This window comes from Sporobolomyces salmoneus, assembly GCF_050403485.1.
Source record: "Sporobolomyces salmoneus JCM6883 DNA, S_salmoneus_JCM6883_v1_ctg87, whole genome shotgun sequence".
Taxonomy (NCBI): Eukaryota; Fungi; Basidiomycota; class Microbotryomycetes; order Sporidiobolales; family Sporidiobolaceae; genus Sporobolomyces; species Sporobolomyces salmoneus.
Genome location: NW_027481076.1, coordinates 1 through 26,283, shown reverse-complemented (window position 1 = coordinate 26,283; position 26,283 = coordinate 1). Strand labels below are relative to the sequence as shown.

At 51.9% G+C, this 26,283-nt stretch overlaps 10 protein-coding genes across 10 annotated transcripts; 7 read left to right on the top strand and 3 right to left on the bottom strand.

The window, feature by feature from the left end:
- Positions 1–573: 573 nt before the first annotated feature.
- On the top strand, positions 574–2,137 carry JCM6883_003267 (eukaryotic translation initiation factor 3 subunit G; the record flags this gene model as incomplete). The annotated part of the gene is made up of 6 exons (XM_076635196.1): positions 574–584; positions 656–687; positions 1,064–1,229; positions 1,319–1,557; positions 1,636–1,873; positions 1,957–2,137. 6 exons carry the CDS (start codon positions 574–576, stop codon positions 2,135–2,137), a joined length of 867 nt encoding a protein of 288 aa, XP_076484815.1.
- A 278-nt stretch (positions 2,138–2,415) lies between these two features.
- JCM6883_003266 (uncharacterized protein) lies at positions 2,416–5,281 on the top strand (the record flags this gene model as incomplete). The annotated part of the gene is made up of 6 exons (XM_076635195.1): positions 2,416–2,751; positions 2,820–2,929; positions 3,008–3,476; positions 3,548–3,683; positions 3,752–4,063; positions 4,131–5,281. The coding sequence occupies 6 exons, from the start codon at positions 2,416–2,418 to the stop codon at positions 5,279–5,281; spliced, it is 2,514 nt and encodes an 837-aa protein (XP_076484814.1).
- Positions 5,282–6,045: 764 nt separating this feature from the next.
- Positions 6,046–9,032, bottom strand: JCM6883_003265 (La RNA-binding domain-containing protein; the record flags this gene model as incomplete). The annotated part of the gene is made up of 4 exons (XM_076635194.1): positions 6,046–6,185; positions 6,245–6,662; positions 6,721–7,694; positions 7,751–9,032. The coding sequence occupies 4 exons, from the start codon at positions 9,030–9,032 to the stop codon at positions 6,046–6,048; spliced, it is 2,814 nt and encodes a 937-aa protein (XP_076484813.1).
- A 687-nt stretch (positions 9,033–9,719) lies between these two features.
- Positions 9,720–11,907, top strand: JCM6883_003264 (uncharacterized protein; the record flags this gene model as incomplete). The annotated part of the gene is made up of 2 exons (XM_076635193.1): positions 9,720–10,485; positions 10,565–11,907. 2 exons carry the CDS (start codon positions 9,720–9,722, stop codon positions 11,905–11,907), a joined length of 2,109 nt encoding a protein of 702 aa, XP_076484812.1.
- A 468-nt stretch (positions 11,908–12,375) lies between these two features.
- Positions 12,376–13,501, top strand: JCM6883_003263 (uncharacterized protein; the record flags this gene model as incomplete). The annotated part of the gene is made up of 2 exons (XM_076635192.1): positions 12,376–12,510; positions 12,599–13,501. The coding sequence occupies 2 exons, from the start codon at positions 12,376–12,378 to the stop codon at positions 13,499–13,501; spliced, it is 1,038 nt and encodes a 345-aa protein (XP_076484811.1).
- A 356-nt stretch (positions 13,502–13,857) lies between these two features.
- On the top strand, positions 13,858–16,369 carry PGI1 (glucose-6-phosphate isomerase; the record flags this gene model as incomplete). The annotated part of the gene is made up of 7 exons (XM_076635191.1): positions 13,858–13,879; positions 14,255–14,946; positions 15,021–15,401; positions 15,474–15,546; positions 15,615–15,974; positions 16,047–16,072; positions 16,253–16,369. 7 exons carry the CDS (start codon positions 13,858–13,860, stop codon positions 16,367–16,369), a joined length of 1,671 nt encoding a protein of 556 aa, XP_076484810.1.
- Positions 16,370–16,618: 249 nt separating this feature from the next.
- JCM6883_003261 (uncharacterized protein) lies at positions 16,619–19,234 on the bottom strand (the record flags this gene model as incomplete). The annotated part of the gene is made up of 14 exons (XM_076635190.1): positions 16,619–16,764; positions 16,830–16,968; positions 17,050–17,064; positions 17,130–17,264; positions 17,354–17,548; positions 17,609–17,987; positions 18,048–18,128; positions 18,204–18,301; positions 18,363–18,412; positions 18,481–18,516; positions 18,599–18,681; positions 18,748–18,791; positions 18,853–18,971; positions 19,045–19,234. 14 exons carry the CDS (start codon positions 19,232–19,234, stop codon positions 16,619–16,621), a joined length of 1,710 nt encoding a protein of 569 aa, XP_076484809.1.
- Positions 19,235–19,895: 661 nt separating this feature from the next.
- CMD1 (calmodulin) lies at positions 19,896–20,967 on the bottom strand (the record flags this gene model as incomplete). The annotated part of the gene is made up of 7 exons (XM_076635189.1): positions 19,896–19,913; positions 20,014–20,023; positions 20,089–20,170; positions 20,260–20,532; positions 20,651–20,681; positions 20,785–20,805; positions 20,956–20,967. The coding sequence occupies 7 exons, from the start codon at positions 20,965–20,967 to the stop codon at positions 19,896–19,898; spliced, it is 447 nt and encodes a 148-aa protein (XP_076484808.1).
- Positions 20,968–21,509: 542 nt separating this feature from the next.
- Positions 21,510–23,346, top strand: JCM6883_003259 (Wiskott-Aldrich syndrome protein; the record flags this gene model as incomplete). The annotated part of the gene is made up of 7 exons (XM_076635188.1): positions 21,510–21,722; positions 21,786–21,875; positions 21,951–22,265; positions 22,326–22,701; positions 22,780–22,821; positions 22,896–23,056; positions 23,122–23,346. 7 exons carry the CDS (start codon positions 21,510–21,512, stop codon positions 23,344–23,346), a joined length of 1,422 nt encoding a protein of 473 aa, XP_076484807.1.
- Positions 23,347–23,679: 333 nt separating this feature from the next.
- JCM6883_003258 (uncharacterized protein) lies at positions 23,680–25,011 on the top strand (the record flags this gene model as incomplete). Its single annotated transcript, XM_076635187.1, has 8 exons — positions 23,680–23,699; positions 23,762–23,901; positions 23,962–23,991; positions 24,077–24,164; positions 24,228–24,408; positions 24,471–24,517; positions 24,582–24,666; positions 24,739–25,011. The coding sequence occupies 8 exons, from the start codon at positions 23,680–23,682 to the stop codon at positions 25,009–25,011; spliced, it is 864 nt and encodes a 287-aa protein (XP_076484806.1).
- Positions 25,012–26,283: the final 1,272 nt, after the last annotated feature.

Here is a 26,283-nt window from a genome sequence, read left to right as displayed (position 1 = left end):
CCCCGATACCCTCAACTCGCAGCTGCCAACCTTTGACTTCGTCTCGTCTCGATCTCGTTTCGAATGTTTCGTTTCGATCGAAGTCGGAGTTTTCCTTTTCGTTCTTTCTTATTTCTCTTCTCCGTTCTCTTCCGATTACAAATGTCTCCGTTCCTCTTACTTCCGAATCATCAGTACATTCTCTATCATCTCATCTCATCATCTCATCTTACGACAATCAATTCACGACTGTTCTTCCTTTCTATTCTTGCGATTCCGTTCTTACTCTTTTGCCGGATCTTTGCTCTTACTTCCGTCTTTGCTTACATCTTACAAGGAACGTCCGTTCAGTCATCATCTCTGCCTGTCTTCGACGCACGGAGATTCTCGAGTCGAAAAGCTTGCGAAACACACTGGTCAGACAGAAAAGGCTGAATTTTCGACCGTCGAGCGCAGACGGGCGAGTTCTCCTGTTCTCTCACGAAAGTCTCGCATTCGTCGTCGTAGGATCCCGAAAAACTCAAACTTGCGAAAGTTGGCGAAAGTTCAGCGCGAAATTCGAAGCTCGCACTTTCCCATCAACACACCTTTAACATGCCTGCTATGTAAGTACTCGCCTACAAGCTTGATCGACATCGGAAACATCTGACAGCTCTCCTCCTGGCGCGCGTAACAGGAAATCCTGGGCCGACGATTTAGAGGATCAAGGCAAGTTCATCTCCATCAATCAACGTCCTCGAGGCTACTCTACGGTCGATCAGTAGCTTCAGACAGCCAGTACGAGTGTACTCGAGCTGCAGGGAGCCCGCACGACGCGGTGGGCAAGATTTGGATAAAAGTGATGAAAAGGCCAGGAGTCCTCAACGCTCGCTCTCGAGGAGAAAGAGGTGACGGGAACGGTTGAGATGGTGCAGGACGAGCTTATCGGTTGCTGCTGGAGGAACAACCCGGAGCCTGAGCGAGTTTACTCTCGACTCCTTTGTTCGCACTCTCTCAGCGATCAATCGCTCGAGCAACTCGGCGATCAACACCCCCAATTCTACGATGTATAGACCTGTACTGACTCTCTGCTCTGCGACCTTAGACTTCCCTCCCCGTCAAGAAACGACCGACAAAGACGGAGTCACAACCATTGTCGAATACCGATTGAACGATGAAGGCAAAAAGGTAAAGGTTACTCGCAAGATTAAGCGTACCCTCGTAAAGACTTCGGTCAACCATGTTGTCGCGGAACGTATGGGTTGGGCAAAGTAAGTTTTCTATTTTTTCTTTTTTCTCCTTTCTCCCGCGTCGATTCTCGCAGCGTACTGACGGACCATCTTTGACGCCGACTCTCCAGGTTCGGACAAGAGAAAGGAGCCGCCGCAGGACCTCACGCAGCCACCACGACCGTCGGAGAGAACGTTCGATTGCGTATTCAGGCGGGAGGAATCAAACGCGACGAACCCGAAGAAGACCCGATGGAATCGATGAGGTCGCAACTGAAGGACAAGAAGGTACAGTGTAGGTACTGTGGTGGGGACCATTTCACCGCGAGGTGTCCTTACAAAGATACCCTCGGAGCTGCTCTCGGAGAAGGTAAAATCTCTCTCTCTTCTCTCTTTCGTGACACTCTCGACGCCGGGAAGCTGATCTCGTTTCCCCCCGATATAATAGATGGAGACGCACCTGGATCCGACTTGCCTCCTTCCGACGATCCTTCGGCGTCTCGTGCGGCTGGAGGTAAATACGTTCCTCCTTCGATGCGAGCTGGAGCGAAGGGAGTTGGAGAGACGATGGGTGGACGAGGTGGTTCGAGGGACGATTACCCTACGCTTCGAGTTACAAACTTGTCGGAAGATGCGAGAGACGACGACTTGTGGGACTTGTTTGGTCGATTCGGTAAAATCAACCGGTACGTTCTCTCCATCCTTTCTCCTTCTCGCCCGCTCGGCTCTTCCGAGGCATTCGAGACTGACGATGCGAGTTCGAGTATAGAATCTACGTCGGAAAGGATCAAGAAACTGGTCTCTGTAAAGGTTTCGGTTTCGTTTCGTTTGAATCTCGAACGGATGCCGAAACGGCGATGAAGAAGGTTCACGGGTTACCTTACGATCATTTGATCTTGCAAGTCCAATGGAGTGTACCCAAGGGTGAACAACCGGAGAAGAGGGCTTGATCTGAATGAGTTTTCTGAGTGTTGTTTTTGCATTGAAAGAACCTATATCTTGTCGGTTTCGACGCTGTGAGAGGTGTGAGAGATGCTGATAGGCCACGGGCAGGATAGATCGATGCTCGACAGGAGAGAGCTCCCTCGCGAGATCGTTGAACTTTCCTTGCGCTCATTCGCCAAAAAGACTGGGCTCGTTCCTCTACTCTTTCCTCCACCTCCACCTCGACACGCTTCAGTCTATTATCGCCATCTCCTACTGAAGCCTGGTGGCTCGACTCTCTCCCATGGACAATGCTTCGCTGAAACCTCTCCCAAGTTTGCATCATCATCATCGTTCGACTCGTTCCCCTTCCCCCTCGTCTACCTCCTCTGCCCCCTCTCAATCTCTCTCCTCGTCCCGTACATCGACTCGACCGTCTACAAGCTCACTAGTGCGTCCAGCCCCGGCGAGGAAAGGTCAACCAGCAAGTTCACGCAACTTTGCAGCTTCGAGTGCTGGTGGAGCTACTTCGCACCTCTCCTTAGATCGGGACAAGGTGAATGAGAAGAACAGGCATCATAATGGAACGGATCTGAGTGAACAGCAGCAGAACAAGGTGGATCATTGGAAGGAAAGCTATGTCAGTCTCATTCTCTCGTCTCAGCTTTTGTAGGACTTTGGCTGAAGAGAGCCGATCGACTGTCGCAGATACCCTCGGAGGAAACGATCAGGAATGATTATTCTGCAGAATACGTCGAAACGGGTCAAAGACCTCAGAATTTCATTAGAAACGCTCAAGTAGAGACTCGGTTCTCAGAGTAAGCTCCTTCACGTTGAGGTTGCTCTCATCTCGACGAACAGGTAAGACTGACGCATGTAGCTCTTTCCGGAACCAGATACCCGAAATTGGCATCTTTGCTCGCACAGAAACACGCCCTCACGAGTTCTCCTCGTTATTCAATCCCTCCGACCTACATCAACCCATCGACTTCCACAATAAGCTCCACTTCTTCAAATGACGAACCTTCAACTTCTGCGGGAGGAGGAACGGCTCAAGCAATTTCTGACCTGATCTCGTCTTCCGCTCGATTCGATTCGATCCTCCTCACTCCTCCTCCCTCTCTATCTTTCGACGCTCTGTCCGCTCTCCCAATCTCTTCAATCGCCTCGAATCCGGGATTCATTTGGCTCTGGGTCGGATCAGGACAGAAAACTTTCGATGAGCGAGGTGAAGTCGTTCGCACGGACGGGATCGGATTGGAGAAGGGAAGGGAGTTGTTGGCGGGATGGGGATATAGGAGGTGTGAGGATATAGTGTGGTTGAAGAGTAATAAGAAGGATCCGGAAGCGGATTTAACGACAGATGTGAGTTCCATTCTCTTCCACGACCCGATTTGGTTTTGCACATGGCTCATGTCTTGACTTTGAGCCGGCAGCCGACATCGCTGTTCTCGTCGACGATTGAACATTGCTTGATGGGGATCCGGGGAACCGTCAGACGTTCGACGGATAGTTGGTTCGTTCATTGCAACGTCGACACGGACGTCCTCGTCTGGGAAGGAGATGATCAAGGTCGGTCCAACACTCTTCTTCTACTCGCAGTTGAGTGGGAGCTTACGCCGGTTCGCTTGTTGGGTTAGATCCGAATCTCAAACCGCCCGAGCTGCAGTCTCTGATCGAGAACTTCTGTCTCGGAACTCGGCGGTTGCACCTCTTCGGCTCGAAGCACGCTCTCCGGAGAGGATGGCTCACTGTCGCTTCTGCTCCTTCCTTTGCGGAAAGCGGGGAGGTTGGGGAAGGGAACCTGTTTTCGAAAGAATCGAAAGTGCAAACAGTCGAAAAGGAGGAAGGAGTCGAATGGGAACCGACGGAGTGGAACGAGGAGGGTTGCAAGGCTTTGTGGGAACGAGAAGGAGCAGGCAGAGTTTCTCCTTTGTTGCCGTTCAGCGAAGGTGAGTTTTCGTCGAAACCGCCTTGGCGTTTCGCTTAGCTAACCAACCCTTCGCCTAATCCGCGCAGAGCTTGATGCTCTCAGACCAAAGTCTCCTCCACCACGGAACGGTCAACCTTCTTCCGGAGGATTGGGAAGAGGTCGAGGTGCGGGACTCGGAATCACTCGAAGCGGCCTCGTCACTCAGGCTAGTCCTCGAGGCCCGGTCACATCCGGAGCTGTTATGCTCGGGGTACAGAACGGAGCTACGAATGGCAACGGGTCAGCGAGAGGGAGAGGGAGAGGACTCGGCCACGGAGGAAACCCACACGGAATGGCTTCGAACAACGGATTCGAAGCGCCGCCGTCTCTGTCAACTTCGACCTCGTACAGTTCGCTGTCATCTTCTCGCTCGAACTCGTATCTCAACTCTTCGACTTCATCATCGTCAAACGGTTCTCCTTACCGGGTTCATTCTCTCGCTCCTCCCGTCGCTCCTTCTCACCCGCTTCCTTCTCGACCGAATTTTGTGCCACGGCAATCCTCGTCGTCAAGTTCCACACATTCGTCTCGTTACAACAAATCGTCTAACTCGTCTTATTTAGCTCCTCCGATCGGAGCTCAGCACGGACGACGACCTCAAGCTCAACCTGAGATGAATGGTTTCGTCCCGTCGCCTTACTCGCATCCTCCGCAATTCCAGCAACCTCCGAGCTGCCCATCTCCGGAACAATTCGCTTATCTGCAACAGCAGCAATTTCAGCAACAACAAGCGTATCAATTCGCCTCTGCGCCGAACTCGCTCTACGCGCCTCCTCCTCTTTATCCTCCTCACCCTGGACCCCCTACGTCGCGATTCTCGAACCTGTCGTTGTCACCAGCACCGTACCCCGATCCTCTTTTCCCAATCTCGTCGGGAAGCCCTCTACCAATTCCTCCTGCACCTTACCCCATCCCTCCTCATTATTCCCCTTCTCCCTCGATCTCTCCAGCTATCTCTCCAGCGATGTCGCATATGATTCCACCGCCTTCTTCAACTCCGACAAACCCGTACCTCTACCCTCCAAATCATCCTCATCCTCATTCGATGCCTCCTCCTCATTCTGCACCATCACTCTCTTCTTCCTCTTCAGCTTCGTCTTTGAATGTGAGGTATGGATATGGTGGAGGTGCGATAAACGGCGAAGAACTGGAGTATCCGATAGGAGGACCGGGGAGTAAAGCTTCGAATTACGCTTAGCTTATCAATCAAAGGTTCGAATTTGTTGCGGAAAACTTCGAGAGCTGGACTCAACCTGAAGTGATCAGCGGAGACTACGGAAGTTCGAGGACGACGAGAAAGAAGCTGCCAAAAAGGAGGGGGAGGAAGTTCGTCGTTTTCTCTTGTAGTTTTTTCCGCTCCTCGCAGTGTCAACGACTATTCATCTCCATCTTGTCGAGTGTCGCATTGCAGTAGGAGAGTGGGACAAGAGACGATCAGACAGGCCGAGAAAGAGAGACAGGGAAATGTTCTCGCTCGTCGTGGGAGTTTCGCTGCAGAATTCTCGCCGATCGAAAGTGACAAAGTTTGTTTAGCAGTAGCAATGGGAGTCAAAAAAGAGGAAGAAAGAGGCAGAGAAGCAAGCAGAAACGAGGAGAGAGAAAAGCATAATGACCAGAAACGAGAAGGAGGAAGAGAGCAGAGATAGAAGTGGAAATTTTGCTATTTGTACGAGGATGAGGCAAGGGAGAGGTTCAACAAATGGAAGAAGGGATGAGAAGAGAGATTGAGATTGATGAATGAAAGTCAAAGATGAAAGAGGCGACTGAAGAGAGTAGTCCATTGAGGAGGATGAAGGGGAAAGAGGGAAACGAAAATCGAAAAAATAGAGAAAGCGGAGCGCAACTAGAGCGAGAATAGTATATATTGAGAGCTTGAGATTTCCGGAATCATCTAATTTTGAGGGTTTGTGAGTCGAAGTTTCAAGGAGGATGCGAGGTTTAAGTAGAAGAAGCGTGGTTCAGTCATGTCGAGGAAGATTCAGGAGCCGCGACGGATGAACTACTAGGAGATTTAGGAGAGGTAGTCGTCACCGAAGCGACGGCGGTATCGAGAACGGGTTGAGCGGGAAGGGCTTTCGGTGAAACGTGATTTGGGGGAGAAGCTGTCGGCGGACTGAGTCAGTGTCGCAAACAACAGGGAGACGCTAACAGAAGAGCGTACCTTGAGACTTCAATGTCGGTGACCTGATCGAGACTTCATCCGCGTTCGGAGTGGACGGACTAGGTTCAGCTTCGGCCTCGCCTTGTTCTTCCTTCTCGTCTTCCTTCTTCTCATCGACAACAGCAGTTTCACCTTCCTTCTTCTCTCCTTCCTCAGTCTCAGTCGTTGTCGACTTGGCGGCCTCCTTCTCCTTCTCCGCCTCTTCGAATTCCTTCTTGACGTCCTCGTTGACAGTTGCATTCGGAAGGACCCACTCGGGCCATTGTTGTCTCAATCGAACGTGAGTTCCTTTCGGCGAAACTTCGAGGAGAGGAGTCATGCGGAGACATTCGACGACGATGGCGAGATCCGAAGTGAGGTTCTTGATACGGTTGAAAGAGGCGAGAATCGAAATGAGAACCCATCCATTCGCGTCCATCTACAGAGCGATGATGCGTGAGACCTCGGAGCATACGAACGAGGCGGAATGAGCTTACCTTTGACCGTAAGAAGAGATCTCGACACAAGTTGTCGACCGAGAACCACCATTCCAACTGTCCCAAAAGCCAATATCTCGTCGGATCCAACTGTCTCGGATCGATACAACCAGGAGGGATTTGAGCTTGAACGACGGGAGCTTGTCCTCCTCCAACCGGGATCGGGTAACCATGAGCGTCAACCATCGCGTAACCGTAAGCGTCGACTTGGATCGGAATCGGGATCATTCCGGCTTCGGCAACAGGCACGACGGGGACCTGACCTTGAGTAGCGTGGGTAGCGGCACCGGGAACGAACGTACGACTTCCGAATCCGTTCGCGAGACCTCCTCGAGGTCCCATTCCTCCTCCGCGTCCTCTCATTCCTCCGCGACCACGACCGTTACCTCGGAACGTCTGCGGTGCGTGAGGAAGACCGTGATGAGGGAAGTTGGGAGGTTGGATTTGTTGGGAAGGAACCGTTCGTCGTGATTGGGGTTGAGTTTGGGTTTGTTGCGGTTGAGGGGTCGAAGTCGATGAAGCTTCTTTCGAAGGTTCGGAATCGGTAGTAGAGGGTGCAGCCGTGGTCGCAGGGGTCGTTGAATCGGCAGCTCCACTCTCGGAGGAAGGAGCTTGAGTGTTGCTGATACTTGGGGAAGCGGATTGAGAGGTCGAAGGAGAGGAAACCGAGGTGGTGTTTACGGCGGGTCCGCTTTCAGAGTTGTTAGGACGGGGAGCAGAAGATTGTTGTCGTTTCGAGAGAGCTTGAGCGGCAGCGACGGCACCTTTCGAAGTCGCAGTAGGTTTCGAAGGGAGCGAGTTCTTCTCCTTGTTCGATTCGTCCTTCTTTCCTCCTCCGGGAGTCTTCTTCTCGGGGTTGTTCGATCCGGGAGCACCTGCAGCTCGGTTCGCAGCCTTGCGAGCAGCTTTCGAAGGACCTTGTTGACCACCCGATCCGACGGTAATTTCGGCTTTGATCGGAATCCATTTCTCACCTTTCTCAGACTTGAATCAGTCCCTGACGACGTTCAAGATGCGAGGAAAGACTCACCCTTCTTCTTCTTTCCTCCTGCGTTGTTCGATGGCGGTTGGGGTTTCGGCTGCTCATCTCGTTCTTTCGATTCTTCCTTCTTCTCCTTGACTTCTTCCGGTGCCGGCCAACTCGTCGCATCTTCTCCAGCGACTACGGTAGGTCCTCCTTTCTTCTGTTGAGCCGAAGCGTTTGACCAACTTGCGATCGGTGCGGGTTTCTTGGGTGCGGGAGAGGGAGCGGGAACGGGAGTCGAAGTTTGTGCGGTAGAAGTAGAAGAGGGAGTCGAGTCAGAGGCCGGTTGTTGTTGTGGTTGTTGTTGTTTCGAGGAGTCGTCTTTCTTCGTCTGTGCCGTCGAGGTAGAACCGGATGCAGAAGATTTAGACTTTTTCTTTTTACTCTTGGTCGAGGTCGAAGGTGCCGAAGTCGATTGAGCGGGTTTTGATTCAGCAGGGGTAGAAGTAGCGGGGGATGACGAGGAAGGAGAGGGAGAAGGGTTAGAGGCGGCAGCGGCAGCGATTTGATCTTTTCGTACGGCCCAAACGTTCACTTTCGGAGGAGCTGCCGGTTTCTTCGTCGACTTTGCCGGGGCCTCGACTTTGTCGACAGGATTTGATTCTTCGCGAGAAGGAGACGAAGGGGCGGTAGGGGACGGGGTAGGAACGACGGCTTCGGGGAGAGGAGCGAGTTCGTCGTGATCTGGAACGGGATCGATAGCTGCGGTCGTAGCGGTGAAAGAAGGTGTGAGGGCGGGGAGTGCGTCTTGGTCGTCGTCGGCCCAACTCGTCAAGGGCTTGAGTGCTTGTTTGCTCGTCGAGTCTGCCGTCGTGGAAGAGGAAGCTTCTTTCTGCTTTTTCGAGTCATCCTTCTTTCCCGATTTCCCTTCTCCTCCCTTCTTCGCGCCCTTCTTGCTACCTTCCTGTCCTGATCCTGTTGCTGATCCTCCTCCTGATGCTGCTCCTGATCTCGACGAGCCAGACCTCGCATGCTTCTGATGAGACTGCTTCCTCTCTACTTGGGGTTTATCCTTCTTCTCTACGGTTTCCCATCCACCTTCGTCGTTCTCCTGTGGGGTATTCGATTCTGCCGAGGCGGTCGTGGACTCCTTGTTCGAGGATTTCGATCGTTTGGCAGAAACGGGTTTCGCGTTCGCTCTCCAATTGTCCGACTGATTCGCTTGACCGTTCGAATGGTGAGATCTCGAAGTGGATGCTGGGGGAGGCATCAGGAGGGAGTCGTTGGAAGGATTGGAAGGTTCGGAAGAATTTGTCGGATTCTGTGCTTTCTGTGCCCACGTCGCCATGCTGCGCGGACTGGAATGGAGGGTCAAGTCGAGAAGTTTCTGGTTGTATCGAGTAGATCACTGTGATCTGTCGAGTGTCCGAGTCGAGGGACGAAGGGGAAAGTCCGGTAAAGGAAAAACTGAGAAGGGAAACTAGATCTCCTGTAGTCGAGTAGGGCGCTCTGAAAGGGTGCTGCTCGGGTGAAGTTGTGACGGTATAGATCTGAACTTGACTGAGTAGCGTTGTGCGAGAGGGCGGAGGAGAGCCGAGAGTGAGCGACCTTTTGACAGTCTCCAAGGGGAAGTTTGCAAATTGACAGTCTTCGGACGAACTTCGACTTCCCTTTCTCTTCTCTCACTTACTTTCACGTACCCTCCTCTCGCTCACGACAAACGACAGCTGCGGGTTCAGTCTGTCAGACCAACTATTTGCACGACAGATCGGCACTACGTCTATACTTCCGACTCGAATCGCTCGCACCCTTTCACGCAACTCGCATCACGCACAATTCTGACAGAAGGACGCGTGAAGGCCGTGTCTAAGCGACATCATAGACGGTACGTTGTCTTCCACTCGAGATCCTTCACCAAAAAACGCAGGAAACTTCGCTGTTTTCGATAAATTCATTACGTCGCGTCCATCTGACCCAAAGCTGACTAGCTCTCATTCTCGACCCGCTATAGTAGACGCAGACGATCTGAGTGAAGATGAAGGACGATTTACCTTCGACGCCCAGCGCGACTCCACGACATCTCAAACGACTTTCGCTCAACACTTCGTCTCCCTTCTCTCCCGCTTCCCCTTCCTCACCACTCTCTCAACCTAAACAATCCCCGAACGGTATCGCTAGTCCATCAACCCTTGCGAGAAGCGACAGTGGAAGGCGAATTGGATCAGCAACTCGCAGTTTGAGATTATCCCAACCTCCTTCCGCCTCATGTCCAGTCGCCGGTCCCTCCTCCTCTTCAGTCCTCCCTCATGACTTCGCTTCCCCTTCCCCTTCGACTCGCGTGGCGGGTTCACCTTCGATGGAACGGATCGATTCTCCGTTGTCAACTCGAACGACGCCGAGTAGCGACCGGCGAGCGAGGAGAACGAGTAGTATCAGTTACGCAAAGAGTCCGACGATCGGTTCCTTACCGAACAATGGAGGAGCAGCATCACCTGTCGCGAGAGGTTCACCTAATCCGAATTCAGCTCGTGCGTCGTTTGAAGGTGGAAGACCTCGGTTGTCTCTCGATGAAGTCTCGGAAGAGCAAGAAGAAGGCCAGGGATCAGAAGCTGGCGCTGGAACTGAGAAGGAAACTGTCAACTCAGCAGATGAGGAAGAGAGGAGGACAGACGAACCGCTGAACCTTGGATCGGGCAGCGCTCTAGGATTCGTCAACGCTCAGCCGACTTTGACGGAACAGAACGCGGATCTTCTCAGTTTCATCGCGAAGAAGGAGAGGAAATGTTTGGATCTGAGAGAAGGTGAGTCGGGAACCTGACGAAGCGATCTCTCGCGTCTATATGCTCATCAGACGCTCCATCTCCTGTTCTTTGGTCACAGAACTGAAACGACATGAATCGGAACTGGCTCTGTTGAAGAAGAAATGGGAATCGATCGTCGCTCGTTCATTCCAGCAACAACAACAGCAGCAATCAGCATCTTCCTCTCGTCACGGCCCCTCACAGTCGATCTCTACCGCTTCCTCTGCCTCACCAAATACTTCCCCTACTCCTCGTTCCGCTCCCCTACACCCGATCAATTCGAATCCTACCCATTCTCTCGATCTCTCCCTACTCTCGACGACTTTCGACGCCGCCGACCTCCTCTCTTCCGCAACCTCGAATACCGGCGATTCTCGACATGGACACTCTGGATCGGATCCACAAATCGAAATTCCGGAAAGTTTGAAAGCCGCAGGAAACTGGTTAGGAGGAGCTTTGGGAAGAGCGTTGGAAGTTGCTGTGGGGATGCCTCCGCCCGCAGAGCCTCCTACGGAAGTGGCGGGAAAGAGGAGAGAACGAGAAGGCATGCTCGCGAGTCTGCAGGAGGAGGAGGAAGAGGAAGAAGGGGAGGAAAACGCAAACGGAGACAGGAGAAGGGAATCTCGTGCGAGTTCAACCGAGACGGATTCGACGAGTGGGAGCGCAGAGAAAGAATCGACCGCCGCGAGCTCGGTGCAGGAGGAGGATACCACCGTTTCTGTTTCTCAGATCAAGACGTCTCCGCTGCGACGAAAACCCGTTCAAGAACGATCTTCTTCTCCCCTCTCGTCATCCGCTTCTCGACGACTCTTTACTTCACCTCCTCCTTCTGCAACATTCTCTTCATCGAACAACACTTTCCCTCCTTCAGCACCTTCGACATCCCCCTCGCATAACCGGACTCGCTCGAGTCTCGCATCATTCAGCGACTCGTGGACTTCTCTCAACAAACGCTGGACGAACTTGACCGAGTCGGAAACGTTCAAGAACTCGAAACGAGCGACTTTGGGACTTGTCGATACGTTCGAACAAGGTCTAGCTCAAGCCTTAGGTCCCCTCGAACCTCCTTCACTTTCTTCACCCTCGATGAGTCGGGATGGGTCATCCAATGGAGGAGAAGATCGTAACAGCCGAAGTCCTCGACCTTCACCGTTCCTGAGTGCTTCTTCGAATCCGGGTTCAACGGCAAATTCTCCGAATCCAGGAGAATTAAACGAACGAAGGTTGACGGAAGTCCCGATCTCTCCGATGCCGGGTCAAGCGTTGTCGAGCGTCTTTGCGAGTTGGAGTAAAGGAAAGGAGAAGAAGGACGAAAAGGGAAAGGGGAAAGCGAAAGAAGTCAGTCAGAATGGGTTTGATTGGTCCGCGTTTCAGGATCAGAAGGGGGACGAAGAAGAGGTCGAGGATTGGCCAGCTTGGTAACAAAGAGAGATCGTATCGAGGAGGCGTTCAGCATCAAAGTAGATTCGCACCAAGTAGTTTTTCATTTTCTTCCAGTTTTCGTTTTCCTGTCTTGTCTTGCATTTCCCCCTCACGTTCTCACGTTCTACTATCATCATCGCATTCACTATTTATCTTTCTGTAGCTATTCCCTCTGTGTTCCCTCATCATTTTGCTCGTTCACTCTTCTCCCTCTCCATCATCACGCTCTCTCTCTCTCTCATCCGGAATTTTGTTTGTTGCATTTTCTCCTGAACCCTATTCGTTAATTCTCTGCATTCTCCTCGCTTCTCGTCTCGTCTGGCAGCTCTCTTCGCGAGCTAATGAATTGATCGCGTTTCGTTATTTGACATTTCATTTCGAGTTGACCTCGCTGTTTCTTCCTCCTCCAAACGAAGTGCCGCTCCTCAGGCTCTCGGATCGCCCTCGCGCCCACCCAACAGACCCAATATGAGCCATGTAGCTCTCGGACAAGCAGCAAGCGCTTCAAGAGGTAGCACAGCCGAATCCGAAGATTCCAGTTTGACTGAACTTACTCGTACCCTCATGAGCTTTGCGGGTTATCCAATCCCAGAAGATATACCTGTGAGCTCACATTCTTCTCCCAACTTGCAGGGTACCTCGGCAGCGGTGGATAGCGTCGTTGAATGATGACATTTCTTTTGATGGCCAGGTCAATCTCGAAAGCTCTTCACCCGATGGACCAGCTACCTCTCCGATCAGTTCAGGATACGTATCAGATGAAGCAGATGCATCCCCAAGTCCATCCCCTACGAAATCGACCCGTTCTCGAGCAACTTCAGTTCCTCCTCCTGCTCCGCTTCCTTCTCCCTCCTCGATCAACTGGGCACCTCCCTATACTCCTCCATCTACTCCGTTCCGTTCACTATCCCCGCGACTACCATCTCCAACTGGCGATATTGAGGTGGGGTTGGAAGTTGAATTGGTCGAATGGAATGAACCGAGAACTTGTCAGGCTTGGAGGGGTCGAATGAAACGGGTAAAAATCATGGAGGTCATCTTGGAGGAAGAAGAAGAATCAGTAGAAATCGGAAGCGTCGGAGTTACGAAGGTGGAGAAGAAGGAGCTTGTGTCGAGGACGAAACGGAGTAAGAAACGACAACGAAAAAGACTTTCGAGTCATTTCAGAGTTTACCGAGATCGAAACCGAGTCTCAACAATTCAGACTCAGGAAGAAGAAGTCATGTGGGCGGGGAAAAGACGAGTTGAAGCAGTGTTGGAAGATGTTGAGAGGAACGAACAGAGGAAAAGGAGGAGGAGGAATCAATTACCTCGTCCAGAAACTTCGCCTCCTTCTTCGTCCTCCGAAGTTCACCCTTGGTCGTCCCCGGAACAAGTCGAGCCAAGGAAGACCTTTGGGGAGTTGGAACGAGAAGCGAAAGCGTTAGAATCGAGCGAGAGGGCGAAAGACCTCATTTGGGTGGAAGATGGACCTATGCAGTCCGGCTACAACGAGTACGACCACGGCAGTGAGCATACGGGGACGAAATCGTACGCCAGCGAAGAGGAAGAGGAAGAACTGGAATGGTCGCTTTGTCGATGGGAAACGAAATGAGATGGAGGCGGAACGAAGTTGTCCTGTTCTGTTTCTCGTGACAGTCCTTGAGCCGGTACTGAGCTCCTCTTGATTATCTGGATGCAATTGATTTGCGTTTCGAGGTTGACCGAGGAGAAAGGCTTTAAAGAGCGTTCAAAGCGATCCCATGAGGGTTATGAGGTGCTGCTTTCGGGTTGGCGCAAGGGCCGACTCGGATCCAATCATGTCGAGGTTGCGCATAGTCGAAATCGTAAGACCGTGAAGGAGCAGTGGGAGAGAGAAGCCAGATTGACGTTTCGGTCCGCGAACCGACTCACTCCTCCCCTTTCCTCCCCTTTCCTCTCCTTCTGTCCTTCACCCAACTCGATTCAAACATGTCTGGAAAACTCGCTACCGGTACGTCCCGTCTGTATTTAGCTCAGATCAGGTTGAAGATCAAGGCGGAAGTTTCATCATCATCTCGACACTCCGACGAACCCCTCTCTCATCTCTCAACGGCCTTAATTGCAAGATAAACCGCCGGCAACCGATCTGAGCCGATATCCTTTCGTATGGCGAGCTCAGAAGCGGGACTCGGTGGGTATAACGGGAGCAGACATCGCAGTGACGAAACCGATGTCGGAGGTTGTATCGGGAATCTGCCGGAATCTGCAGCGGCCATGAAAGACGGAGAGTACGGAGGTTCCTCATAACGGAGAATCGAGAAACAGCAGAACCTTGCGACAACTCCTTGACGGTTACTGACTCCGGCTTCCTTCGTCTTTGTTGCAGATTACCCTTCGTGGTCCGCTCTCCAAAAGCTCTACGACCAAGACCACACCAAGCTCGTTCTCCGAGAACTCTTCGACTCTGACCCCAAGCGATTCGACAAATTCTCGCAATCTTACGATTCTCCCAAACAAGACGTTCACATCCTCCTCGACTACTCGAAGAACTTGATCAACGAAGAAGTATGGAAGACTTTGGTCCAACTCGCCAAGGAGGGAGGTGTCGAATCCGCTCGCGACGACATGTTCTCCGGTAAACACATCAACACTTCGGAAGACCGTGCCGTCCTTCACGTCGCCCTCCGTAACCTCGGAGCCGACAAGTTCAAGATCAACGAAGCTGGTGCCGATGAAGTTGAAGGAGTTTTGCAACACATGACGGAATTCTCCAACAAGGTTCGTTCGGGAGAATGGAAAGGTTACACTGGAAAGGCCATCGACACGATCGTAAACATCGGTATTGGAGGATCCGATCTCGGTCCCGTCATGGTCACCGAAGCCCTCAAACCCTACGGCAAAGAAGGACTCACGATGCACTTTGTTTCGAACGTCGACGGTACCCACATCGCCGAAGTCACCAAGGCTTGCAACCCCGAAACTACCCTCTTCATCGTCGCTTCCAAGACCTTCACCACCCAAGAGACTATCACGAACGCCGAGTCTGCTCGTGAATGGTTCCTCAAATCCGCTTCCGACGTGAGTTTCAGTTAGAATCTCATTCGAATAGACGCAGGTGATTGGAGCTGACTTCGTCTTCGTGCTATCTACAGAAATCTCACATCGCCAAACACTTTGTCGCTCTCTCGACCAACACCAAGGCTGTCGAGGCGTTCGGAATCGACTCGAACAACATGTTCAAATTCTGGGATTGGGTCGGTGGACGTTACTCTCTCTGGTCCGCGATCGGTCTCCCCATTATGCTCTTCATTGGTCCCGAAAACTTCCAAGAACTCCTCCTCGGAGCTCACGAGATGGACAAACACTTCAAGGAGACTCCTCTCGAGAACAACTTGCCCGTCATTCTCGCCCTCGTCGGAATCTGGTACAACGACTTCTACGGCGCTCAAACTCAAGCTCTGCTCCCTTACGACCAATACATGCACAAATTCGCCGACTACTTCCAACAAGGTGATATGGAATCGAACGGAAAGGTTTGTTTGGTTTCTCCGATAGTTTCTTTCTTCCTCTAGCTTAGTTCCTTCTCCATCTTTGTTGTTGCATAGTTTGTCACCAAAGACGGTCGACGAGTCTCTTACCAAACTGGTCCTATCATTTGGGGACAGTCCGGAACTAACGGTAAGCGCTCCGAGCTCCTCCCTCTCCATTTTTCGACGAATCTGACGTGGCTTGAATTTCCTCGACAGGACAACACGCTTTCTACCAACTCATCCACCAAGGAACCAAGCTCATCCCCTGCGACTTCCTCGCTCCTATCGAAACTCACAACCCTATCCGCGACGGTCTTCACCACCGTATCCTCCTCTCGAACTTCTTCGCTCAACCGGAAGCGCTCGCGTTCGGCAAGGACGAAGAGACGGTTCGCAAGGAGCTCGGGGAACAAGCTGAAAACGAAGCGTTGAGGAAGAGTAAAGTGTTCGAGGGAAACCGTCCTACAAACTCGGTCTTGTTCCAGAAGTTGACTCCCAAGACTCTTGGTTCGCTCATTGCAATGTACGAGCACAAGATCTTTGTTCAAGGTTGCATTTGGGGTATCAACTCGTTTGGTAAGTTTCGAAATTCTTCAACTTGCATCGATCGGAGGAAGAAGAGGCTAACATCATTGATCCCTTGTACAGATCAGCAAGGGGTAGAACTTGGCAAGGTGCGTAGTCGCAATGCTGTCTCTTTCGAATTCTTGCAGAACGTCGAAGGGAAAACAAAAACGCTGACTGTGTCTTTTCGTGTTCTTCCTTCCTTTTCTGTCCTCTCACTTTCATTCTCTTCCCCATCTTCTTCCCTTACCTTACGCGGTACTTCGACTTCACTCTCGATTCGATTGTAGGTTCTCGCCAAATCCATTCTCAGTCAACTCGACAACGAGTCGCAAGTTCAAGGTCACGACTCTTCGACGACCGGTCTCCTCAAGCACTACATCTCGAAGCGTCCCGCGTCGGCTTGAATCCTCTCCTCTCCATCTCCTCGTCCCTCCCTGAAAAAAGCAGTGCTTTAAATCTTGATCCCTCTGCACCCAGTTTCGTACAGTTTCCGCAACTTCTTCACCCGTATCTCTCTCTCTCTCTTTGTGTTTAGCGAAAGTAACTTTAGTTTTAGACTTTTGATTTCCATTGCGTCGGGTCGAGAGAGAGTGAGAACCGGGATTCCCACAAGCGAGATTCTCCAGCGAAAACTTGCGAATCGAAACCGTGCCTTAGCGCTGGAACTCGGTCGCGATCTCGTTGATGTACGCAATCCCTTCCGCTCGATACGTATCTGGCTCGATCCAGCTGCCGTTGCGTCGGAATACGAAGTTTTGAGGAGACTCTTGATAATTCGGCCACTCGACGCTACCAGCAACTGCACACGATATGCTACGCTGTCAGTCAGAGGTCTAAATTCATGAGGGGGAAGATCCAACTCGCCTCCGTTGTTGTTGGGAGTGAGATCGTGGATGAAGGATATAAATTGTGAAGTTATCAAGTTTGCGACTTCAGCGTCCCCTGGGCGAGTACCGAGAGGGTTTTGAGTAGGAAGAGGGTTGCTGAATACATAGGCGACTTCCTGAAAGCAGTGCAAGAGAAGGAGGAACGATGTCAGCCGGCGAAGAAAGGTGAAAGTGCAGAAAGAGAGCAGGGAGTTTACTTGGAAGTGAGTGACCTGTAGCGAGGCGAAGTGACGTGAGTGTTCTGCATGCGCTGATGGGGAGAAGGAAGAAAACGCACGCCGGTCAGGATTGTCGCATCCTGCGGAACGACGTCAAATCGATACGAATAGACTGGTGAGTAGCGAGCAGCAGCTTCCGCTAAGTAACGTCGAGGCGCTGTCATCTGAATGTCGCCGTGAATCGCGAGGGAACGCTGTCGACGACGAATCGAACAAGACGAAACTCGTTAGAGAACGTCAAAGCGCAAACTCGAGAGTTCTTGTGGAGAGACAGGGAGCTCACTTTGTCCTGTACACCAGTAGGAAGGACTCCGTCACCCGTGTTGTAAGGACAGCCTTCGCTAGGATCTTCCGAGTAGAGCGATACGAGGTTCTCCGTCGAGTTTCGAGAAAGAGCATCGAAGTTCAATACCAAAGAGTCGACGAGTTCATCGGTCGTGTTGATCCCTCGGAGACCGAAACCGGTACCTTCATCAGTCTGCGGAGTACCTACTGATGAGTATCGCTACGAAAAGGTACTCCGAGAGAATGGACGCACGTTGGTACCGAGGAGCAGAGGTACTTTGACAAAGTTACCCCGTTCAAACTGCTGCGAAGAGAGTTCGGGGAGAATAGAGCCATCGACGATCGGTTTCCAGAAAGCCAAAGGTCCCGACACACTTTGATTGAACGTCTCCAAGTCGAGGCTTCGAAGGCAGTCGATTTGAGCTGAGTCGTCACCGTCATCCTTCTTGCATCCAGCGTTCTCGAGGATCTTTGAATAGGCCACAGATTGATTGTATGGCGTCCAGGTGGAAGAAGAGTTGACGGTGTAGTAGAGCGGATTGGCTCCCGATTCAAGAATGGCACCCCTGAACAAGCTCGTCTCGTTAAGACCGTAGCCGAGAAGGTGTGCCGCGACGGAGAAGGCACCCGCGCTAGAGCATCGAGGCAAATGTCAGCGCGAATGCGAAAACGAAAGACCGCGCGAAACGTACCTTTCTCCCCAAATCGTAACCTTGGAAGGATCTCCTCCAAATGCAGCGATGTTCTCTTGTACCCAGTGTAGAGCGAGACGCCTATCAAGTTGAAACAAGAGAAACAAGAATCAGGCTCTTCTCGCAAGATGATGAATAGACTCCGGGTCGACTCACTGATCAAAGAGACCGATATTTTGGTTCCCTTCCTTCTCAAGCGCTGGCGAGTTCAAGAAACCGAAAGCAGCGACGCGGTAGTTGATCGAGACGAAAATCTACATTCAGCGAGACGGTCAGTTCTCTCAAAGTCGGAAACGTCGAGCTTGTAGGTCTCACGATCGGCTTTTCCATCTCGACGGAACGTTGTACGACCCAAGTTCCATTGTCTACAAATGATTCCGCCTCGATTCAGTAAAGAGACGACGAGGAGTGGAAGGAAGGGGTCAAGGCTTACAACGTCGATCAGCATTCCCTCCCATTTGATAGCCTCCTATAGCATTCCCGAGCAAAGCAGTAGTCTCGTGACCGTCAGCTCATACGATGACAGAGTGGAGACGAAGCGTTAGGCCTACCTCCGTAGATCCAGAGGCCGATAGGCAAACTGGCGTTCTCTGCGACGCCCGCTGGCCTTACGACGTTGACAGACAGACAGTCCCTGTTGAGGTGATCGCATCGATAAGTGTTACGGCAGATGTGCTCGAGCAGGGAAACCTTGACTCACTCGGCCAACTCGTACCCAATTTCGTCTCCTCCGAATCCGGGACACTGGAGGCGAGTACTATCAGCAACGAGGTAGCAGCTTCAAGACTACTGAGAGAAGGCGCACAAAGGGACTGTAGCTATCAGCCTTGAACAGTCCGTTCTCGAACTTCGTTTCGAGACTTTTCGGTTTGCGAAGTCGCAAGTTCCCGACTGGAGGCTGAGCGAAAGGAATACCGAGGAACGCTAGAGACGCAGTATCATACCGTCTATCAGCATTCGTCTCTAGGGTCCGAGGCAAGAAAAGGGGAAGATTCACCGTCTTGATTAAATGACTCGATTCTAATCCCTTCCACCGTTCCATTTCTGATCTCGACAGTAGGTCCGGAGTAGGAAGGATTGTCGTTGTTTCGCTCGACGAGAGTGCTGGCGGAGTCCAAAGTGACGGTCGGACGAGCGAGTGCGAGAGAGGTGAGCGAAAGAAGCGAGATCGGCAGTGTCAACATCATCTCGTTCGTAGTCGAGTGCTAGCTGCGTGAGATGAGGTACGATAACAGCTGCTGAGTTCTGCTCAGTCAGAGAGGTGGAGGAGCGGAAAGAAGATCGGTTCCAAGAGAAAAGCGGAATTCGAAAGCACCACGCACGCCGGCTCGTTTCCTCCACTGACCTTTCATCGCCATTTCACACCGGTGACGAGAAGTTTGTCGGTAGCGTCGAATCCCCTCAACTGAACTTAGAAGAAAAGGTTTAACCGAAAGTGGGGAGCAAGAAGCGGTCTATTGGATCGCTTTTTACCCGTCGCTAGCTGAGCCGGCCTTTGTTCTTCGTGCGTTCTCGTACGAAAGGTTCGTTAGCAAGGACCCCGACATCGAGACGGGCCGAACGCTTGAGTAGAAGGTGAAGGGTAGAGGTCGAAAGTGCTGCAGAGAGCGAAGAGGTGGACCGGAACAACGTAACGAGTCGAGTGAGAAGAACTTGCTTCACATCGGTTTGGAGAGACTTTAGAGCTACTGCATCTGGGAATCGAACTACGTCAAGACAGAGGTGAAAAGAGAAGAGAGAGAAGGAAAAGAGGGAAGAAGAAAGGTTCAGATTTGAGGAATGAAAACGGCGAAGATGTCGCGGCCGGAACGCGGAAGTATAAGCTGAGAAGGGGAGAAGTTTCGTGATTTACTTGGACATCATCATCTGTGGACCGAGGCAAGTCAGGAGAGTCAGCGGCCAGTTCAAAACGTCTCCAGGAGGAAGCGTCTGGAGGAGGAAGCAGAAAACAAGAACAGAAGCCCACCTTGACAAATCTGCACGAGTGATGAGAGAGGTCAGCTTCAGATCGTATTCAAGTAAAGAGAGACACGGAACGCACTCGTCGTAGTTGATTTGACCATCTCCATCGACATCTGCTTCGCGAATCATCTCCTCAACCTCGTTCTCCGAAAGCTTCTCTCCTGTAATCGTACAGAGTAAGAAAGGTAGTCAGTACGGACACTGTGTGAAGCTATTGAGGCAGAGCGGAGCGGAGAAAGGGTGGACGTACCCAAGTTGGTCATGACATGCCTTAGTTCTGCGGCAGAGATGAAACCGTTTCCGTCTTTGTCGAACACCTTGAACGCCTCCTTGACCTCGTCTTCGGAATCCGTATCCTTCATCTTTCGTGCCATCATGGTCAAGAATTCGGGGAAATCGATTTGACCGTTACCGTCCGCGTCGACTTCGTTGATCATATCTTGTAGTTCTGCTTCCGTAGGGTTTTGACCGAGCGAGCGCATGACGGTTCCGAGTTCACGGGTCGTGATTGTGCCATCTCCATCTGTTCATGTCGAGTGAAGGAGGGGTCGAAAGTTGAGAGGAAGAGTTGATCGGAATTCGCGTCACAAGTGTCAGCTTTGTTCTTCGAATGGTCTCTGAGGCAAGACGAGTAGTCGCACCTTTGTCGAAGAGGGAGAAAGCTTCCTTGAACTGTACAGATAGAAGAGAGGGAAAGGGAGCAAGAGGAGGAGATCCGATCAGTAGAGATTGAGGAGAAGGAGAGGAACCAGAGTGAGGGATGTTGTTGGCGCACCTCTGCGATTTGAGATTCAGACTAGACCATTCACAACACGCAAAGAGGATGTCAGCGGGATGTATACGGTAGAATGAGGTGGAAGTTGATCTGCGCAGTCCTCTTCCTTCCGAGTCGGCTATCCTGATGCGTTCCGCGCGTGTACTATTGACTTGTAAGCGCTTGACTCACTAGTTGATCCATAGTCGAATTAGAAAGAGGGAGTGATGAGAGGAGGGAACCGCAAATCACTGATCAAGCGAAACAAAGTCGGTCACTTTCCCTGTCTTCCTGGACAGGAGCGGATCTCGTGCATATATTTGCGAAGTGTTCATTGAGTTTCCAGTACATTCAGACCATTTTCTGAGGAAAGAGACGGCATCTCGTCATCTTCTCATCTCCCTTTCTCTCCATCTTGCGCTCGCTTCTGTCCAGCAAAGCCACACCTACGACAGTGCTTCAAGCGCGATAGCGACAGTCGACTCTCTACAGCGCACCGCTTCGCCCCGACCTCATCTTCTCTCCCGTTCCTTCGGGCGACCCATCTTCTCACTCTCGTGCAGCTCCTCTTCGTGAGTTCTAGCTTAAATCTCTCTCTTCCCATGTTCCGTCGCTCGTAGCGATGAGGCGCTGTCACGCTTGACCCTCGTCGGCTTCGTGAAGTGACACCGCTCCCTCTATCGAATGCAGACGACGAGCTGATACTACTTCGTTCCGACAACTCAGCGATTCCCAAGTAGTCCACCATGCCATCGAACTCGAGTTTGACATCTTCCGAGAAATCCCTGATCAAGAAACACGGTCCGACTGGATCAGGCGACAAGATCCACGCAGCTGCGATCGGTCGAATCTACTACGCTTATCCAGATCCGTCGAAATGGAGCTACTCGGGCATCTCAGGAGCTGTCGTATTTGGATGGGGACAAGGAGGAGGATGGTTGAAAGTCATCGATCTCGCAGTCAGTTTTCCTTTCTTCTCTTCTTGCCGCTTCGACCTCTGACGATTGGTGCGACGCGCGAAGGGTACACGAGGCAATATTTGGCAGCACGGCATTGTGGAAGATATGGCGTATTACCAAGACCGCACTTTCTTCCACACTTTTCCTTCCGATGTGAGCGACTTTCTCTCTCTCTCACACACTCAAAGGCGTCATCCATCTAATCCGCCTCTGGTATCGTCTCTATAGGAATGTATGATCGGGATCGCTTTCTCTTCTGAAACAGAAGCTGCAGAGCTGTTCAAGAAGATCTCGAATCGACACAAGTACGCTTCGAAGTACTCTTCGTCTTCGGGAGGAGGAGGTTCTTCGTCAACGATCAAATCGCCTTCGAAGAGTAAGAAAAAGAAGGGAGGAATTGACAAGAGCATGATCGGAGCACCGAGCGGATTCAGTCACGTCGCTCATATGGGCTTCGACTCGGAGAAAGGCTTTACGAGCAACAATATCGATCCGAGTTGGGAGAGGCTTTTATCGCAGCTGGAAAGCCAGGGAATCAGTCGAGTTCGTCCCATGTCTTCTCACGTTAGATTCTCAGAAAGCTGAATCTTTCTTCCGATACAGACGCAAATTCTCAAGAACGAGACTTTCATTCGGAACTATGTCGAAGGTTCTGGCGGACCGAATGCTGCTGCTCCTCCATCGGCCGCGCCTACCGGTCCTGCGTTTGCACCTCGAGCTCCCGCTCCGAATCGCGCACCTGCTCCTCCTCCACCCTCTTCGTCGAAACGTGTACCTCCTCCAGCTCCGCCGAGCCGAACTCCAGGCGGTCATACGGTGAAGAGAAAGCCACCTCCCGCACCAGCTTCGAGAAATTCGAACGTTCCTCAAGCACCACCAGCCCCACCTTCGAGAAGCAGCGTACCTCCACCTCCACCTCTTCCTCCTACAAGAGGGCATGTCCCTCCTCCACCTCCGCTGCCGCCCACGAGAGGAGCTGGTGAGTTTTCGTTTTCCCTTCATCTCAGAGTTTTCTCGCACATCGCTGTTGATCTCACTTATGCTTTGCAATCGATAGTTCCGCCACCTCCGCCTCCACCACCTGCTCGAGGTGCACCCGGTAAGTGACTGACCTCGACTCAGAAGTTTGAGAAATTGCACGGAGCTAATTTGCCTTCTTCCTCTCTCGCTTAGGCGCCGTTCCCCCTCCCCCTCCTCCTCCACCATCGGGGCGACCCTCCGGAGCGCCTCCTCCGCCCCCACCACCTCCCGCTGCAGCAGTACCCGCCGGTCCAGACGGACGATCAAACTTGCTCTCGAGTATTCAGGGTATGGGAGTCAACAATCTCAAAAAGGTTCATTGCGGTCTCTCTAGTCTTTCGTACCTCGATGGTACTGACATGACTATTCTTGTGTGTAGACGGACAAGACTGCGATCGAAACGGATCGTTCTCTGGTCGCGTTGGGTGTTGTCAGTGGAGGTGCAGCTGGAGCTGCTACGACGGCTGCGGTCTCAAACACTGGGGGAGGAGACGATGCAGGAGGAGGGAACTTGGCGAGTGCTCTAGCCGCGGCTTTGAGTCAACGAAAGGGCAACATGGGAGATAGTGATGAGGAGGAAGAAAGTGACGACGAATGGGATTAGCATGATCGTACGTTATGATACGAAGTTTACATGACGCTTCAGTCGTATAGATGAGAAGAAGTCGAGAGAGATCCTGGCATATTTCGACTTTTGACGCCTTTTCAATCTCGCGGACGAGCAGTCGGAGGATTGCAAAGATTAGGGGACGCCTACGTATGGTGAGCAGAGGATCGACGTCAGAAATCTATCTCGTCGGAGTTGCCGTGGATTCGAGCTCAGATCCCTCTTTCAGCAAAGATCGCTCAGTGAATGAGTGAAGGAGGATCTCTTTCTCACTTTGACTCTCTTCTACAACTCTGCTGCTCCCGACCTTGCTTCTCCGTATCTAGCACAATGGGCAAAGGACAACAAAGGTGAGCTTGACTTGCATCCTGTCGTATCTAGCTTCGCTCACTGACTCTGGGCGCATCTTCAGGTTCGGCAACGAGAATCGTTACGCTCGCAAACTTCAAGCGAAGCATCTCGACAAAGTCGCGAATCCGCAGACTTCGGTTGAAAAGATGTCTGTCGTTCCCGTCTCGTGCGCTGTGTTAGCGGCCCTTCTCGCTTTCGCCGGTACGTTTCTACGACTGGAGAAGTCCCGCAAGGAGATACTGACGAAGTTTGAGCTCGCAGTCGCGTGGGTACAGGCTCAGAGCAAAGACTGTCCGTCGAGTTCTTTCTCGCTCCTTTTTTCCAATCACCAGTGACTCTTACTCACACTCACCTTCCATGATCTTCTGGATCCTAGTACTACCAAGATACATGATGGGTCCCGCAATCATCGGAGCAGTCTTCTCTGCAATGACGGCAGTGCTCTCCGTTTTCGGTTGCTTTCAGTCAGTTCGAAATTCCATCCTCATCAGGCGACGATAGTTCCTGACTCCCGTTTGTCATGACAGATTGAGGAAAGGCGACGGATATCACGACCAAGCCGAGGCTGCGCACTCTCAGAAACAGCCCGAACGTCAGCCAAAGACGGCGCTCGATCCAGCAAAGCTCGACCATAAATCGCATCCCTTGTTTATGTGGCATTGGTTTTTGTTCGGCTCCGCAATCTTGACTGTCCTCACGGTTGGCTCCGTAAGCCTCGGCATCCTTGTCCCACAGCCCACACGCTGACAAATGGTACGAATGCTGAATAGTACGTCTACATAGCGATCTGCCTAGTTTTCGGAAGTGACGAGTTTTGGTGAGCTCAAGTCGTTCCACCTCGCGCTTCTTCCGTCGTTCTGACAGGCTCTTCTACTTTGTAGTGTCGCTTACGTCCCCGCAACATCAGAAGCCGATTGCAAAGTGAAGGGAAACAATGGCAAGATTACAGTCGCGATTTTGGCCATAGTAAGCTTTTTTCCTTTTGACTTATTTTCTACCGCCTGCGCCTTCCGCCTCTAACACGCTCTCCCTCTCCAGTTCACCATCGCTACTGGAGTACTACTATTCTTCCTCGACAAAGTCGTCAAAGACAACCTAGATTACTTTGCTTACCGTCACCAGCGTCTCGTCGATCTCAAAAGACGCGAGGATGACCGGTACGGCGAGAAGGGGTCAGCAGCGGGAACTACGGCTCGTGCGCCACCAAGCTATGGAGATACGACCTACCGCAGCAGGGAACGTCGCAATTCATTCGGAGAAGACGAGAGCGACACCGACAACTCGGACTTCTACGCTTCCCTCAGCAGATAGTTCATCTGTGGTCCTAGATTGCTGTATCCTTGTGGTAATCTCTCTTTGGTTCCAAATTCTCGAGAAATTTCGAGAACTCTTCGCTCAGAAAGATTAGTGCGAGTGAGAGCTAGTAGAGTCCCGTGCTCAGCGAATTGCTTGAGATCGAGCAGTATGGCTTAGTCTGAACCGTTAAAGGCAGCAGTGCGATGCCAGAAGAAAGTGATCAGCGACAAACTACGAGAGCTCGGATCATGCGATCAGTCTCGCGTCTGATTCTGCTTCTATCAGTACCGTGACCCGGCAGCTTACGAGGTTGCGGCGCAGAAGACCCCCTGACAGCAAGTCCGACGACGGAGGAGCTTCAAAGAAAGGAGGAATTCTGATAGAGTCTCGTGTCGCGACTTCTGTGGCAGAGATATGCGAGGGGACTTTTCTCACCTCTCTCGCAACTAGATGAGCGATAGCAACTGTAAGATTGCGCTTGGAGTGTTGCTTCCCGCGTGCGGGCATTTGACCAGCCGAACAGAAGACAATTTCGATCGTTGCGAGACCCGGAGGAGGGAGCGCTCGTCGCTGTTCTCGCTCGGAATTCAGTATTTCTCGTCTCGGTGCTGGCGGACCAAAAAAGTTGTCTTGGGGACAAAACAATAGCGACTCTCGGTCTCGATCCGAGGACATTTGGGTCGCAAATCCGCTGAAACGGAGTACTTATGAGCCCAACGAACTACCACTGTTCCAAGTCGCTTTACGATGTTCAAGAGTTGTGAGAATGCAACTAGGTGAGAATCAGCTCGAACCTTTTCGTTTCTCCAACTCTGAGCCAAGTTCTGCTCAGTTGACCCAATGCATACTGAGACTGTCTCTCAATCGCCTCGAGCTCGCCCTGACCTCGAACGAGCCGGGTAAAGAGTCACTCGATCATTCTCGTCGAAGAGAGTCGAGATCTCGCACTCGGAAGTGAAACAGAAAACTGGGTCGGAATCAATCTGACCTCGATCAAGTCACTCTCTCGTCGAGTGCTACTCGCCCTCGAGCTGCCACTGTTCCAAGTCGCTTTACGATGTTCAAGAGTCGTGAGAATGCAACTAGGTGAGAATCAGCTCGAACCTTTTCGTTTCTCCAACTCTGAGCCAAGTTCTGCTCAGTTGACCCAATGCATACTGAGACTGTCTCTCAATCGCCTCGAGCTCGCCCTGACCTCGAACGAGCCGGGTAAAGAGTCACTCGATCATTCTCGTCGAAGAGAGTCGAGATCTCGCACTCGGAAGTGAAACAGAAAACTGGGTCGGA